A 17501-nucleotide genomic window follows, 5' to 3' on the forward strand; every position below is an offset into this window, starting at 1 on the left:
ATGCAGCTCTCAACATTTTCGCTTATTGCCAAGATGACGGATCCCAGGATGTCAGAGACGTGAGGGGTCTTCTGGTCCATCTGGGTCTGTCACCTTAGTCCGTGCTAGGATCTCCTGCTGAAGAACAGGCAGCGCCAGGGAGAGAGCTCTCCAGAAGGATCAGTCTGTGGGAAAAACTAATAAAATAATAGGAAAACACTTGCACAAAAAGGGCTAGCCAGCCGGATCTTCCCGGGACAAAGGCACTCACACGCTCTTTTACAAATATATTTTATTATTTTAATGCTTATTAAGAAATGTAACCAAGACAGACTCAGCAGCACCAGCGGCTCCTCACTGCCCAGCAGTCTGATGACTTCACAGATATGAAAACTTCACAGATTCAAAAAAAACCTTTGGTCAACGCACTTTAAATACATTTGCATGCACAGATTCCCCCACCCCCTTCCCTCCCCTCCCACTGGTAACTGACAAACAGAGGGAAAACAACAACTATATTCATAAAACGTTTAAATTAAAAGAGTAATTGTTTTATAGTGACAGCGTGTGCAGCAGGGTGTTCATAGTGTCTTGGCTTGCAGACCACAGAGACAACGGCTCCACAGGACGGGGGGCAGGAACGCCAGCTCCTGAGACAGTGGGGGAAGCAAAGGGTGTTCTCAGATCAACAGGTTCCACTCCTGATTTCAACACATCCTTGTGCGAACAGCCCCGGCAGACAAATAAGACAGGGAGCAACGTACAACACTGCCCCAGTTTGGGGATTCTCAGTCTGTCAGGGTTAGTCACCTCTCATGCAAATGAGGCACTGGTGTGATTTGAGTTACTCTTGATGTGTTTTACTGTAAAGAAGGCCAAAAGCTCGGGGCTGGAAAGAAAAAACTCTGTGATATGACTCAGTGCAGTTTGATGCCCAAAACAAATTGGGAGAGAACTGACGATTGGGCAGCTAAACTTAGCCAACACCACTAGAGAGTATTCTACAGCTTAAATGCGTCGCAGCACTGTTACAGCATGCTCGTCCTTCCCACAGAACAGAGCTGGATTGATTTGTTTTTAGGTAGGGCTCATGTTCATGAAGCAGAAGGGCTTTTGTTACACCGGGACATGCTCATGACATGAGGCAATGCATCCGAAAAGGAGATAATCCATAAGAACCATCTCTACCTCAGTCACATATAGGCCATATGAAGTCAACCCTCTGCACACATCGGGCAAGGTTGCCCCTCTGCAGTGGCCCCAGGAGAGCCGCAAGACGTACGTCCTTTCCAGAGCCCTTCCTCAGCAAGTCACACCTTGGTCTCATGCCAGCACCACTCCCCCGAGACCATCTGTGCAATCCCCAGCACCTCCCAGCACATTCCTGCTCCCCGAAATCCTCCCCAACACCTACCCTGCAAGTCTTCCTTCACCACCAAGATTTCCCATCTAATCCTAACCCTCCAGTCTGCTCCCACACCTCAGAGACTTTTCTACATCCATGAGCATCCCCCGGAGCCTCTTTTCAAAGAATGATCAAAGATTCAGACTACTCCGCATAACTCCCAAGTCCATCTGCACAGTAAGCTTCCTAGCACCAACTGGGATCAGTGGCAAACCCTTTCTGTCTACAGTAACCCCAGCTGTTCCACCATGCCAAACTGCTTCTCTGTTCAAGAGCTGCAGTTCAGGCTTGCACAGAGCTTTGAAATGTTACTGATCCAAAAGAAACTCCGCAGGACAAAGCCGTAAGTGCATGTATTTGCACACACAAAAAGCAGCGCCCTATTGAGGAGAGGGCCCTAAGAAGAACTCTTGATAAAATTACTCCTGGCATCTGATCAAACTTAACTTTCTCCAAAGCTCTATAAAGCAAATAAACCCTGGAGCCTAAGAGTCTCCAGGGAATGGTGAAATTCATGGAATGCCCTCATGCCAAATGAGGCACCGCATCTCTCTATGCGTCTTGAGCCATTTTTAGTAAGATGTTCCAGTTCAATGAAATTAGTCTCTTCTTACCCCAGCTCTTACTCTCTGGACCCACTGCACCCTGGATTCCCAAGGAGATCTTCTCCAGCCTCTCCTGATGATCACCCCATTCTTCCCTTTGCCTTGTTACCATCTTTGTTTATCCAGAATACCTATATTTGAACAGCTAAACATTCTCCAGCTGGAATGAAAATGGGGAGATGAGTGGAGAGGTTAGGAAAAAATCATTTAACTTTCACTTTTCTAATGATCCCTGCCCTATGCAGTTCGGAAGAGAGGTACTTTTCGCAAGAGTGGAGAGCGCTGCCAGGAGAAGGAAAGAGCACACTTCATTGATGGGACCCTAAAGCTTCTTTTTTTCTTTTAAAAAAAGAAAGCCTTGAAATCATGATCCTTAGGAACCAAGAAATAAGAAGTCCAAAATTCTGTTCAAAAGGCTCATGCTCCCCCCAAGAACTGCTTCGGAAACATCTTCCGAAGGTCCATCTCAGCCAGATGTTTGCCAGAAGGCACACAGCATGTGGTGCAATTGCCACCCCTTCCTTCCTGTACTGCAGACCCGATTCTGTATCAAACACACTGCCTCCTTACCCTGCCGCGCCTCCTTCGCACACCCACTTCGCACGCGTCCCCCGGCCCCTTCGCACACCCTCTCCATTTCAAATCTGGATCGCTAATATTGAAACGGACTGGACACGCTTGGGGGGGCATCTCAAACAGCAGCAGAAAAGCTAATTTCAAGACATCTGGAAACTCAGAAAGCTCAGATGGAGATCTGTTTGGGCAGGAAAGTTTTCCAGAGGGACAATCCTAAGTTTGTTGCATCAACATAGATCAACTTGATTCTTGTGGCAACCAAGCAAGAAGCTGCCATAACTGAGCGTGAAGCAGCTCAGGAAACAATAGAAAGCAACCAGCCCACATCAGCTGTTGACAGTCTGATGCAATGTGGCACAAAACATCCCCTTACAATAGCAGCTAAAGCTCAACAGGAGACACTTCGGCACTCGCGTGTGTTCCAGCACATGAGTGATGCTGGTATTTTCCCACACTTCCTTCCCCGCTCTGCTTCTTCGTGGACCTAATTGTTATTGACATGAATACCGGATGTAATCTTGTGTTATTCTTAGAAACGTTCAGCTCCCGACTGAGGCCTGAAGAGATCAGACCCCCATTTTCCTGACTGAGTTCCTCTGCCACTCTTACAGGAGGTCAGAGGAGCCATCCCACAAATAACCTACAGAAATATTCCATCCAGAAAGATCAAGAGTAACAAGATCCCAAGTCACCCTAGAGAGGAACCACCTACGACGTCAGTCACAGGGAAACGGCTTAGTGTTTGTTAATGGTGCTGGAGTGATAATCCACTCCTCTGACGTGAGACTACGCGGAAGAGCCATGCCAAGAAAGCAGCAATTCAATTAAACTGTGAAGTCTATTGTTCTAGAAACTTGCCTGTCTTTCTGCTAAGGATTATGGTGGCAACCACAGCTTTTTATCCGTCTCACAGTAAGCTTTCTGCTAGCCTGGAGCAGTTACATACCTGAACACGGTCAGCACTATAAACTGCTCCCCACCTTCACGTAGGGAGACTGGCAAAAAGAAAATTCTCCTCAAATAAACCTGACTTTTCATTTTAATAGTTCACAATATTTAAAATAAACATGGAGTAAGAACACGCAAACCTTCCTCAAATATCAAAATCCAGTTCCCCTTTCCCTTTCGAAAATGAGATTATTTGGCTTCTGAAATGTTAGTGGACAGACACGAGGAGGAGCCAGGGTTGGGGGATGATACTTCTGATGTTCTCAGCTAGGGAATAACTGCAGATCCCTGGAATTACCAACTTTTACTTTTCCAGTAGGACCATTACTGCCTGTCTCTCCAGAAGGCTGGTGGTATTGGACACGGATTATTTGTCTGGAAAACAAAGATCAGACAATCTTTAGGTAGAATTCAAGCTGTAGTGGCATTCTGCTGTCCTTGAGCTACCAGGCTTCGTCAGTGATACAGAAAATTATCAAACAGCTGTGAAACACCTCTACAACAAACCACATCAGTGCATACCCTTGCTGCAGTGCAGATTTGCCTGTTCTTTTATACAGACAGACTACTTGCAGTTTCTAAGCTGATCTCCACTACTACTGACGCCTTTCAGCTTCTCAGAATAGGAGCATCTTCTAACCAGACAGACCCAGCTCCGTTGGCCTCTGCACCGCAGGGACACATCGGGCTTCACAGTAAAGCACATCAGGGAAAAAACTGAAATCACAGGAGAAAAGGTGATTAAATAGAGCTCTTTGGAATTTCCAAAATAAGTGTTAGGGGTGTGTGTTCCTCCCTACACCGAGAAAGAAGAAAAAAACCCCACAGCCTTTTGAGTGAGGAAGAAAACAACCAAAATACAGAAAATTAGCTCCCCTCACACACATTTAGGGCCAGGGAAAGAATTTGCATTCTGGGAGCCCAGGAGGACAAGCACAGAGACGGGGGGAAAAAGCAGACAGTGCCCACCAGCCTGCAGACAGCCCACCCGCCCGACAGCTCTCGCACCACCGCAGAGCACCACCGCGCTGGTGGCACAGGCCACAGCCTGGCCCGCTCGTCTGCCGTCTGCAGCACCAAGTCCTGCTCACAGCCCTTTTGCTCAGGGAAATCCATATTACAGTCTCCGTTTTCATTACTTGTCAGACAGAGTGGAGAGCTATGAGGTTATATTTGCCTTGTGCATCTGGAACACTGAGCGCTCAGGGAATGGATATGAGTTCTTGCCCATCTTTTATAACTTAATATAGAGTAATCTTATCAAGACAAGAAAAAAAAAACATTCAAGCAACCTGTTGCAGTATAAGCTTTAAAAACATAAACTGAAAGACAAAATGCCATGGTTGAAGGTATCCAGAGTTCCCATCAGGTACATTCCTTGCCTTTCCAAGCAGCTGCTGGCATCCTTCCTGACCAACAGATGTTGCTATCCCCCTGCCACTTGTTGCAGGGCCAAAGCACTAAAAGGCCCCTCCTTGTTGCTCTTTGCAATTCAGTGAACACTTCCAGCCATGCTTTTATTTCTGTTGGTAAAGACAGCAAAACCCACACACAACCACAGATACACAGTACGGCATAATGTCACGGTATGCCCTGCATCAGCAGAGTCTCCCAGTGCTGAACTTGGAATGCCATCTCTGACCTTGGCACTGCTCCTGGTGACAGGCCATCGATGGGTAACGTGTCCCTCCCTCCTTAGTCCGTTTCAGTGGTCTCTTGGCTTTTCTCCAGTCTAGTATTTAGGATCTTCCCAACAGTCCTGGGTAGGGACCCCTTTCTCCACAGCAATCTGAATACACACCTCTCCCCCCGCCCCCCAACCTCCCTTTCTGCCACAGCAGAGGTCACCAATGGAAAAAAAATAATTCTACCAGGAAGACTTTGAAAGTCTCATCAGGAAACATCAGCTGCTGCGAAGGCTGCTCTTTCTAGATCTGAGTAAGACACCTGGGCATCAATTAGCTCTTCACCATGAAACTCCCTGTTCATGCACACATCTGAGAGAATCCCGTTTTTGCAGGAATGTGGGAGATGCCCATTTGTCTCCACATCCATAGCATTTCCATTCTGGTGCCATTCCACGCCGGCTTTGCATTTGTTTAGGTCCTGCTTTTCGGGATCCCTGTGGATCTCTCCATTGGTGTATACCTCTAATGCATACTCACTGATGCGTAGGCTGGCGTTCTCTGCGTCCCCACCGTGAGTGGAAGTCCTAGAGCTGGCTGTTCCTGCCTTGAACGGCTCCTTCCGGCCCAGGATATGCTGGCTGATGATTTTACGGAAGGTGTATCGGAACTCCCTGATTCGGTAGGCATAAATTAGAGGATTTACAACCGAGTTGGCATGAGACAGGATAATAGCCAGATACATCAGCCAGAGGGGAGCATGGGCACAATTTGGGCAAAAAAGGGTAAAGCAGTTAATAATATGTAGTGGAAGCCAGCAGACTGCAAACAACCCTACAATGATGGCTAAAGACTTAGCTGCGTGGACTTCCTTCTGCAAAGTGGAGCGAGAACGTTCCCCGTGTACCATCTTGTTCTCCATCTGCTTGAGCTGTCGGCGGGCTGCCATGAAGATTTTCAAGTAGATACCAAACATGAGGAGGAGGGGCAAGAGCACACAGGCAAAGAAGTTGTAGTAGACCATGTACTCCATGGTGACCACAGCCTCAAAGAGACATGCCACCATACTGTTGCTGCAGTTGATGGGAGAGGACTTATTGGAGCCCAGGTCTTCGATCTGGGAGCGATTGTGCCACCCTAGCATTGGTGTCAAGCCGATGATGAAAGATAATACCCAGCAGATGGCAATGATACCTTTAGCTCGAGAGCCAGTCACCAAGCCATTGTACCTACAAAGCAGAGGAAACGGGAATTACATCAGTACCATTCAACAACCCCTGGCACCCGAGCGACTTCCCATGGCCCAGAAGACAGCAAGAAAAGCGCCTGTTTCTTCAGATGGGCCTTTGAACTGCTGTGCAGAACCCACGCAGCACAGCACAGCACAGCAAGGACTCCACGGTGACACTGTATGCCACCTATTTCCCTCCCCTTTCCTTTAGGCCATGAATAGGTGACAGAAAAGCAGGGAAGTTAATACAGTTTTCATCTGTATTAATCATCACTCCACCAGCCCACTTGGTCATGCACATAGATCCTGCAGCCTGGATAATCAACAGCACTGCTCTGACCCTTGGTGATGAAGACCACCGTGGCTCTCTTGCCGAAGGCTGAGGTAGTTCCTCCTTTCTGGCAAAGGAGCAGCCTTGTAGCAGGGAATTGCTAGGTCTGTCTTGCAGTAGATCTGTAAGCCAAACAGCACAAAAGAACTCGGGGGCACAGTGCCATCAGCCCCGCGTCCACGTTCAGGTGTGCTCCAGGGAAATTCTGCTGAGTGGCAGAAGCCAGGCTGGCATTCCCTTGCACAGCACCTCACTCTGCTCCACAACGGCACTTTCAAGAAGGCCAGCACCACCAACCTTCTTTAAATAACTGAGACAAGTCAGCAGTTTTCCTCACCAGCCCGGCTAAGCTGACCCCGTGTCTTTCACAGAAAGGAGGAATTCAGCTGAGGACAGTGCTGCGGGTGTGCTGTGGGCTGCACTGCACACACCGCAGGGGACTTGTGGGGGTATTGATATGCCTGGCTGAAGCCAGTGCTCTTAGCAGTAAATTCTCCGAGATCTGTTGAAAGAGACAATAAGCAACATGGTAAGAACCTGACAGTGCAGCCAGGGAACTTTGTTTGTTTGAAATATCGGCCAGTTCCCAAGGCCTCACAGGTTACTGCGAGTCCTGAGCTGACTCCACCAGTTCTTCCCTCTGAAAATGTAAATCAGGGCAACAGTTTAACATTTCAATGCAATTTCCTTCCCTTGGTAACGCTTAGCATGGAAAGTAGATGGCCGGATTCCCACATTGTCCAGCTTGAGTCCCACACTGTACTTGACCCCATGTGTCTGCGATCGGACAACGGTAGCACTGGGCTCCCGGTGTTTACCCAATGCTCCTTCTCCCTCTGTCCCCAGAATTGTCTCAGCAAACAAACATTTAAAAAAAAAAAAATCCAACAAGGCATAGAAATCTTTCCATCTCTCAATGCAGTCATTACTCCCACAGGTTCACGCTCCTCTCCCAGTGCGAGTTCAAGACAGGGGAGGAGAGAGGCTGCTTTTGCCGGGCACAGTACAGAACGGAGATCCTGCACGTGCTTTAAATGCCTGCTAATGGGCCTTGGGAAAAACCTGGCTCCACACGAGACCTGGCAGGCTTAAGTCTCTCTTCCTCAGTTGCGTTTCAAAATCAGAAAAGAGGGAGTGGGTGAGGGAGCTAACCACACAATTCCCAGCACCCAAAATCCACTGAAATCCTCCTTCCAGAAACGAGGGAGGGACTCAGCTGGTTCTGAGAGAGAAAAGAGGTTTCTCCAGCAAGTAGCGGATCCTGCTCAATGCTTAGGGGATGCTGAGGGCACAGCACGGATGGTAGCAGGGAACTGCTCACATTCAGACCTCATCAACACAGCAAAACAGCACCTGTGCTTTGAAAAGTACTCTCAGGGAGCAAGAGATTGGCTGAAGGCATTTGAAGCTTGGAAAAACAAAAAACTAAACAAACCCCTCCAAACCCTGCAGCCCTGGAATTGGCTGCATCTTGTCAGAGGAATTTTGAAATTGCGCAGCTGTTATCCCACGACTAGAGACGTCCCTTCCCTTCCACTAAAAATATATTCATTACTGCTCCAGGCAAACACCCCCCTGCTCCTCCCTCCCTCGTACCCTCTGGGGATTCCCATGCAGCAAGCTTTCCAAGGCTTCAGAACAGCACTGAGCCCAAGCAGCCTCCTGCTTTCCAGCAGCAGTGTATTGTGCTGGCAGCGGCCGTTACCAACGCACCAGTGAGTGCATTTCCATAACGCCTTGCTCACTATCCCAAGGGTTAAGAGGGAAAGCTCACAGCATCTCGTCACGTAGTCCGTGGCACTGGGTTGGCCAGGCACCTTTTGAAAAGGGTCCATTCACTTGGGAGAGCTTGATTGCCAGCGCCCACATAAGACACCGCAGGCTGACTTGGCTGAGGTAGGGTTATTGTCCAGACGGACTTTCCTGGACTCATCATTCCTTTTTTCCACTTAGAGATGTCACCAGGCTGGCATTGAAAAGTTTGTGCACCCATCTAGGCATCTTTCTAGGCTCACAGCAGCCAGGCCAGAGCTGCTCTCTGCATCCCCGGTGCTGTACAGCCCTACAGGGTAAGTTCGGGGCTTCCAGGAAGCATCACACCGGCTGTGAGTTGCTGGCACCTATGCAGGAGACACAGCCTGCTGAAAGGAGCTGGTCACACCTCCAGCCCATGTTCTGCATACTTGGCGGGTGACTTTGTAGCATGTCTGATGTGTCCAGACAGCACTGGATTGTCTGCACACAAGCAGTTCTCCTGCTGCCTGGAAATACTGGACTTGCTACACAAACAACGACTTCTGCTTGTGAAGTTCCAGACACAAAGAACATTGGTGCAGAGCACAGGGACACCCACGGCGGAGTTGGGTGTGGGGACAGGGGCACCGGACTCCTCTAGAAAACAAACCCCACTTTTGCAAACACGGGAAATTGTGGATGTTTTCCCCAGAATAATTTCACTTGCCCTGCTGCTCTCCCAACCATCAGGCCAGCAAGCTGACTCTGGAAGAATGGCTGCCCTTGGTGAACGCACAACTCATCTGTGCTGCCTAAAGCAGCTTGGCTGAGGATGTGATGCTTCTGGGTCCTTGGCCTAAGCTCTGTGTTACCGAGACAATGATTCCCGCGGAAAGTGTAGTACCTCACCAGTCTGATTCGTAAGCTATGAAGCTGGGTGGAAGACAGAGCTGGTGTAAGAACCACAGGGTCCTCGGGTAAGAATTTAGAATTTTTCCATCCATTGCATGATATGTAGCTGGCCTAACTCACCGTCACAGCATCCAACCAGCCTGCTCCTTGTCTTCCAAACCCACCTCTGGCTGACAGCACTGCGTATCTTGGCCAGATGGCTCTGCCACGCACGGTGCATGTTTCAGCCACCTTGACTGCATCGCACCAGAAAGCCTGTGCTCAGCGTTGAAGGCACAGGGCTTTGATCTGAATTCCAGCTGTCCTCAATGTTTTTTAACAAATCACTACAAAACACTGTTCACCGAACACATCCCTCAACAGCCCACACCTCAGGCAGCTGCAGTCGTAGGGGGCAAGACAAAAGGAGGGTATTCTATCCCTGTTATGTCTATCTGGAAATGCGAGACACCGACAATCCCAGAGCGTCCAGGAAATCTTGTGGCAGAAACCAAACGCAGACCTTCTCGGGCACCACCGAAACAACCCTTGCCCAGAACTCTCAGCCAAGCGGCTTTCTCCCCTGTTACCAGGCGCTAACTGATACTCGTGCTTGACTACGCGACGGAGACTGGGTAAGGTGGGATTCCCCAGGTGGGCGCAGGGCTCTAAGCAGCAGAAGCAATAACGGTGGGCAGGCACCATTCTTTTACTCATGGCATGATCAGCTCCCAGACTAAAAACCTTGGTAACAGCAGCTGCCACTGCCCATGAAGCCATAGATAACTGGCACCGCTTTCAAAGCCTTGCCCATGGCTGTCCAAAGGAGAAAGCGAATGGTTCTTCTTTCATATGAGGGTAAATCTGCCCATAATCTATCTGACACAAACGTGAGCACATATAGGAAATGCTTGTCATAAAGTCAAAATGTTTACGGTGAGCAGAGAAAGAAATAAGTCTGGATATGGCTCAAAGTGACAATAAAATATTAAATCCCTGATTCACCAATTCAGATGCTCATATATGAGCACTTGAGAAGGCAACCCCAGAGAATTAAAGCAACTGCTGAAACAGGCTGTTCTCAGCACAAAGGTCTCTTCCCTGTCCTACACTTTATTCAGGGTTTGTGTTCATCTCCCCTGTTCTTCCTGCCCCAGACTTTGGGAAGCCAGTGCTTCATGTCCCCTCACGTCCCCTAGCCTCTGGCAGAAAAGCATCCCAAGGCCACCTCAGGGCTGCGGTTTCAGTCACCGCTACATGGGATAAATCTGCCCCAGCGTTCCAAGCGACAGGGAGCTGCACCGTAGCAATGCTTTCCCAGCAAGGCATCCCAGTAGCTTGGGCAGTCAATCATCCCCAAAGCAACTTTCACCAGAGGTCTGCGCTTCGGCAAGTTACTGTAGTTGGCACTGTATGACGTGCGTAAGTATTTGTGCCACAGGTGAATAGCCTAATCCAGCACACAGAGCGAGCAGTAACCTGAGAAAACTTTTCCGTTTGGCTGCAGGAAGAAAAATTTCTCCTCTCTTTCCAGTGCATCGGAGCTACCTGTCCATCACCGTGGGAGTATCTTTACCACAAATGCCTGCACAGGAACACGTGGCTGGGCGCCGTGCCCGCGGAGCATTTGCTGGCACCAGAGAGCCTGGAAAGCTGCAATTGTTCTCGGCCCATGACTTCATCCTGGAGCTCAGACTCGCAGCCAGTTTGGTTTGGAACACGCAGCGGTTTTGTATCAGCGAGCGCGGGTTTTCAGGTACCTGCCACGCTAGAGAGACAGTTCGGATTTTAGCCTAGACCGAACAATGGCTCGGGCTCGCTTCCCTGGGAGCGCTTTAAGGCCACTTGCAGAGTGTTACGTTTGTATAAAACCCGACAGAAGTAAGCAAAGTGTTTGAGAACTTTTGGAAAGTTTATCAAATTCTACACAATGATCATTAATCATTTGGAAGGTAGAACCCATAAGATGGTCACAAATTGGTTTTTATGTATTTTTAAATTTTACCTATAGATGTCTTCTCTCCTCACTGCAGTTTCTTGGGGGAGGGTCTTTTATCGACAGAAAAATCCTTCCAAAGGTAACTCTAATTGGGTACTGAGGTGTCCAAACCCAAGCAGTGTCAGAAATCCCATCTGCCTCCTTAATACTGACAGTTTATTTGTGTGGGAATACACATCCACATGTGTATCCACTGAGACATGTGGTTACCTTCTTTAGGACAAATCAGACGTGAAACAGTTAAAAAGAAAAAGAAAAAGAAAAAGAAAAAATAGGTTTGGCCCTTTTTGGTTTCACTAGAGTGAAGGAAGTCTGATTTATTATTTTTTTTAAGAGCATTTGTCTAATGACTATTAGGAGTGCCTGATGTTACCTTTCTTGTCCTCTGCGGAGGAGAAGAGGCTTTCCCAGGCATTAAAGGATGGGGTGAAAACGTTGCATCTTTAGTGGCAGAACTTTCCTTCCAATGGTTTGACACATTTTTGAGACAACCAGGTATTAGAAAAAGAAAAAAATGAGGATGTGAGCAGTCTGAGTCGTATCATATTACCCTCTTCAGCTAATCAGCTTTCACTTTCTCAGCATGTCTGAGGCTATAAATCTAATGCTTATTCATCCATAAATTCGTAAGGGAAAACACAACTGACAAGTTCTTCGCTCCTGCTGTAAAAGGACAAAGCAGCAGAGGACAAGGAGGGGATGAACCCGGGGATCTACCTGCGGCGTTCTGCATCCAATCACCTCCCCGCGTTTGGGGGCAGAAGAGGGTGTGCTCTGTTTTTTCAAAAACAAAATAGTGAAACCGGTACAGTGCCCAGCACTGATGAAGTCTGATTTTTCTAAAAGACTCCTTACCTTGGGTATTTCAGGAGATCAAATTTTCAAGACAATATAGTTACAATGATACCCCCAAAAATGGGCAGAAATCCAGATTTTTAAAATCCTTTTCCTGGCAAGTCATCCTCTAGCAATAAGAGCACTTAAACTGTCAGCAAAAGTCTTTGGAGTTAGCTCATGAGAGATGAATTAAAGACATTAGCCCTTCTCAAAATCATTTCGGAGGCAAACTCCCAAGGGCTACTCTACATATGTTTCTTTGTACCATTTATCATTATTTTGGTTTATAAACTGCAACCATCTATATGTAGAACTGTAGAAAAGTGGAGACAGTCCAATTTATAGGTAACTAATACCGACAGAGTTTTCTCCGCAGTGGAATGGAATAGTTATTCCTTACAACTACGTCAAAAGTAGAGGTATGACTATAGGTTTGGAACCCAACAATTAACAGTCACGTTATAGCAGCACGAGCTTGCTGAGGCAAAGCTTCAGGAAAGACTCTGCTGCACTGGTCCACATGGAAAGGTAATCTCCGCAGCTCTAGGGAGAAGAATGCTTTCTATTTTTGAATGGGAGGTTTGTGTTAATCGACACAAGTGCTGGATGACCAAAGTATTCACAAGCGACAAAACTAAATTGCACAGGTCAACACAAGTGATTTAAGCTCCACGGGAGTGAAGATGTCCAAAAACTCAAACCTGAGAGCACAGCAATCAGAAATCTGTTCCATTTTTGCAGCTACAGTTCTTGTTCAGCAGGATGGGAAGCAAGTCTCTCCATTCCTGAGAGGATGCTGCATCCTCCTAAGGACAAGATGGGAAGGAAGGAGACTCCTACACTCTGCCTGCACCGGCCTCTCCCGGGGCTTCCTCTCCGTCTTTGGAGCTTGCTGAACGACTCGGAAGCATTGTCACAAAGCAGCCAAACCCAGCCCACGAAACGCAGCGCTGCTCCGCGCCCACGGCCAGACATATCCCGTCACAAGAACGTGCTTCTGGAAAACTGAACTGAGGAGCAGCCCCTGTGCGTGTGGCAAAACTTGCCCTTGTCGCACATCAGCCTCCCTGGCTGCACACAAAGTAGCAGCTAGTCATAGTCAGCTTTCAAGCTCTACTATTTAAACGTCCTTTTCTTCGTTTAAACTCCAGAGGAGAGACCCCAGAATAACCATCTCCAGGTCTGGGCTGGGACAAACCTCTGCCTTGACCTAATACGTGCTTTGCTCCCAGAGGCAGTGCCTAAGATAGTCCAAATCTCCTAAGGCCCAGTTCTTCATAGCCTGCTGCTTCTCCTCCCTTCACATTTAATGGACCCCCAAGAGAAAACCCCCATCCACCCCCTCCACAACCTTGCTGCTACAGCTGCGGGCAGAGTCCCCCGTTCTCCCCATGGGGAAGGAGACAGATGGACCTCTCCCCCCTTCTGCCTCCACCATGAACTGCTTTAGCTCCAGCTTCCCACAGCGATCCTCCTGGTGCCGCTGGCTCTGGCTCAGAGCGCAGGTTATTGAGGTTACCGCACAATCCTGCCTAAATATGGAACGGCAGCTCCTAGGCAGCGCCGTTGCGATGCCATGGGCACACACCATAGGAGCACAGAGACGAACTGGAAAAAGAAGCAAACAGAAAATCTAGCAGCCAAGGCAGCCTTTAAGACCTAGAAAAGTTTTTTTTCAAATTACAAGGGGAAAAGCGCTGCTCCTCATTTAACTTTCCCTTCCCCAATTCATCTCCAGATCTGTTGTGTTCACTGATGTTCATCCCTCACCACCCTAGCCCCGCTCCGTGCCCCCAGCCTGGCCCGCGCTTACCTGAGGGGTATGCGGATCGCAATGATTCTGTCAATGGCAATGGCAAGGAGGCTGAAGATCGAACTCTGAGTCAAGACCAGGACGAAGCAGGCAATGAAGAGGCAGCCATAGAAGAAGGCACAGAAGCCAGTGCTGATGGTGATGGCAAAGGGGATTGCCAGCACGCCCACGGCAATGTCAGCAGCAGCCAGGGACACCACGAAATAGTTGGTGACGTTCTGCAAGTTGCTATTCAAATAGACTGCCCAGCAGACCAGGATGTTCCCCAGGATGGCCAGCACCGCAATGACCAGTTCCAAGACGATGTAAGCTACGTCTGAGAGGAAGTCTTCTTTCCCATGTACTAGCATGGTGAGAGCGACCAGGCCAACGTGAGAACGTGCCAGAGAAGCTCAGCGTTCATATCTGCAGAGCACTGAACAGCCAAGACACCTCAAAGCTGCCTGGGGTCTTAAAAGCACTCAGCTGCCAGTCGGTGGAAGTTGCTCACACGCACCCTTTTCTCCCCAGAGCTGTTCAAGGTCTTTACAGGAGCAGGTGTCAAGAGAAAAAAACAGGGCTTGCCAACTCCAGCAAAGTGGATTAACCAGATGCAGAATAATTCAAACTCCAGCAGACGAATGGACAGGGGAATATCTCACGTAGCCATACACTGCTCCCCAGGCCACAAAGTCCAGCAGGCACGACGACGCAGAAGGTGTGCTGTATGGCGGCATCACATCGGCTGTGAGTTTTTGTTTCCTGTTGACAGTCACGCTGCTAGTCATGGCTTCCTGTCATGTACATACCCACCAGCAACATCCTCCAGTTCTCTTTTTCACCCTTTCCTCCTAGGGCTTGGGAAATATTCTCTTCAGCTGAAGCAAACATTCAAACTTCTTCACTTGTAGTTTCCTTTAAAAAAAAAAACAAAAATAAACACCAACCACATACATACACTAAGTAATCAGCTCTACGGAGGAGATGGAAAAAAGAAAATCTCATTAAAGTGGCACATTAAATTGATAACGGATATTAAACAGACCTAGAAGAATACATCATTGGCAAAAATCTCACATTTTGTCTATCCTGAAAGCTGCAGGGCCAAACCCAAGGTTCAGGAAGGCAGCATTTCACAGTGGTGATGAGAAACAAGGGATGTTTTGTTTTCGAGGCTACCAACTGAGCTGGCACTTCAGCAGCTGCTCGATAGTCTGCCCTGAAACACGAGAGCCCCGTGAATTATGCCTTGGCAAGTGCTGCGGCTGCACAGAGGAGAGGTGGAGGAGCCTTTTTACATACACTTGTCTCCCTCTGGTCACAAGCACCGGACTGGAGCCCTCACGTGCTGCCCGCCCTCACGTACTTGGCCACAAAAGCGTGCTGCACCAACACGCTGCTCTGCGACGCATGGACCTTCGCTCGTAAGGGGGTTATGTTGCTGGCACGTGTGGTTACCGCTCTGTTGCCATACCCTGTCTTTCCTTCAAGCGCACAGATACTGGAACGTGATCAGCGGCAGAGAGAACAGTTCGAGGTACGTCAGACAGCGACATCTCTGAGGACTTTCCCCCTGAGCATGCGCTCTCTGCAGGTTCCCCTGCTGCAACACCATCATTTTTGTTCACATAAATCTTCATCCTATAAGCAAACCATTTCTTCATTATACCTGCACTGTCCATAGTGTTTGTTGCATCCACAGATTCAGGTCAGCATCATTCTTCAACTACAAACAGCCAGAAACACATCCACCAAGATACACCTCTCCCAGAAACACACATCGTCATCTCTCAAGTATACAGTCATGTTCCTGCAGTACCAGGCACACGAATCCGGGACTAACGTTGGTGCCGCTTGCAAGGAAACACAGTCCCTACAGCTGCCATTTCGTGTGAACAGACCCACATCGCCTACACGCCTCACTCGGGCGCTAACCTTGCAGGTGACCTCGTGCCTCCGCTTTCAGACACGGGTGCATTTCACCACAGTTTCGGCTAAAAATATAGCAATGGAGAAGACAGTTCCCTGCGCTTCGCGCCACAGTCGCAAGATAACGGTTTGCTGTCCCACCCTGTCACTTCCAGCGTGGGTTTTAAACCTTATTTAACGAGCTTTAGCAGTAATATTTTGTCATTAATTTAAGAAAACAGCTACTTGAAACATCAGGGGGCCGCAGGAGAGAGAGACGCAGCACTAACTGATAAATCACTTGGCTCAGTTTCAGATGCAACGCGAACCTCCAAACCAAAAGGTTTTGGGGACCCCATCCGCAGGCGATCTGCTGTGGTCTGACCCAGCAGGGTTTCATGCCTTCACAGTTCACTCTGTTTTCAAGTCAGAAGCCTAATTTCTCAGGATAAAATAAAAGGGTAAAGACAGTGGTAATAAAAGAAAATATGATTAACTTGTGATTCACATCTGATCTCAGAAATATAATCTAATTTTAGACCTTTCATTGATTTAGAGCTCTGTTGTTAATGCTGCATTTGAAAGGAAAGTGAATGATTCTTGGTGGTTTGGAAGTGCTTCAAAAACCTAGCTTTTTCGCCACCTTCAGCAATCTTGTTTATGTGTTTTGTTTGGTTTGTGAGGAAGAAACCAACCGAAGAGATTAGTTTGTGAACTAGCTATTAAGAGGAAGATAAAGATCATCCATTTAATCTTTTCCAAAGAACAAAAATCCCCAAGACATCTCTATATTGTCTACCTTCCTTTAGAAAAACCCGTTTTCCACTGACCTCCTAAAGATTGCTGCTACTTTCTTGAATGTCGGGGATGTCGGTGATACGCTCCTACATCTCTCCGCTGGCACCTGGTGGTCCATTACAGATCCCAACAGGTTTGTTTCAAAGCAGCGATACTGAAAACTACCCCACCTCCAGCCTGACTTCCAGGGAAGGGGATTAGAATTAATACAAGATAGAAATAAAGAAAATCTGGAGGGAGAGAAAACAGAAAGGGCGAGATGAAAAATAAACAATGCTTTGTGCGTGTGTGTGAGCAAGAAAGGGGGAAAAAAGACAGGAAAAAGGCAGCAGGAGAAAAAAAACCCAAGCAAACAAGGGAAGCAGCGGGCAAAACAGGGCCGTGAGAGAAGGGCAGCGCGGGACGTGCGACGCAGGGCTCTGCCTGGAGGCCGCGAGGCGGGGGCAAGCTCCCCGTCCCGCAGCATCACGGCGGCAGCGACGGCGACAGGGTAACACCCTGGCAATGGCGGGGAGCGTACGCGTCCCCTCTTCCTAACACGCTCCCAGATTTCCATGCAGGTCAAGCTCATGACCAAACTCCAGTGTCAGGACAAGTTTGGAAAAAATTAACAAATTACTGTAACGCACTTGGGCCAGAACTACTGCTACGTAAAATAAAACCACAATAAACACGCCCACAGCTACCCTGGGATGAAGTCAAAAGAACTGAAGAAACCGCTTTTTGAAAGGAGCCAGCCTGAGAACTGGTCACGTTAATCCTGACACTGAGAGGACTCACCTGAAGCCCTGCTACGTTGCTCTTGCACCTCGCGTTCGCACCACATACACCTCAGCGCAGAG

At 48.3% G+C, this 17501-nt stretch overlaps 1 protein-coding gene across 6 annotated transcripts in view; it reads right to left on the reverse strand.

The window, feature by feature from the left end:
- Positions 1-455: 455 nt before the first annotated feature.
- The window catches only part of ADORA2A (adenosine A2a receptor), a 33986-nt gene continuing 16940 nt past the window's right edge, over positions 456-17501 (reverse strand). For all 6 annotated transcript variants that reach the window (XM_087768783.1, XM_087768782.1, XM_087768786.1 and 3 more), the window contains 2 exons: positions 13975-14868; positions 456-6367 (listed from right to left, as the gene is read on the reverse strand). In XM_087768783.1, the coding sequence (XP_087624909.1) occupies positions 5407-6367; positions 13975-14324 (1311 nt within the window). In that variant the 5' untranslated portion in view covers positions 14325-14868 and the 3' untranslated portion in view covers positions 456-5406. The remainder of the gene's footprint in view (positions 6368-13974; positions 14869-17501) is intronic.

Source organism: Nipponia nippon, unplaced genomic scaffold (assembly GCF_047370975.1).
Source record: "Nipponia nippon isolate SJK-2023a ecotype South Korea unplaced genomic scaffold, ASM4737097v1 scaffold_30, whole genome shotgun sequence".
NCBI classification, from domain to species: Eukaryota; Metazoa; Chordata; class Aves; order Pelecaniformes; family Threskiornithidae; genus Nipponia; species Nipponia nippon.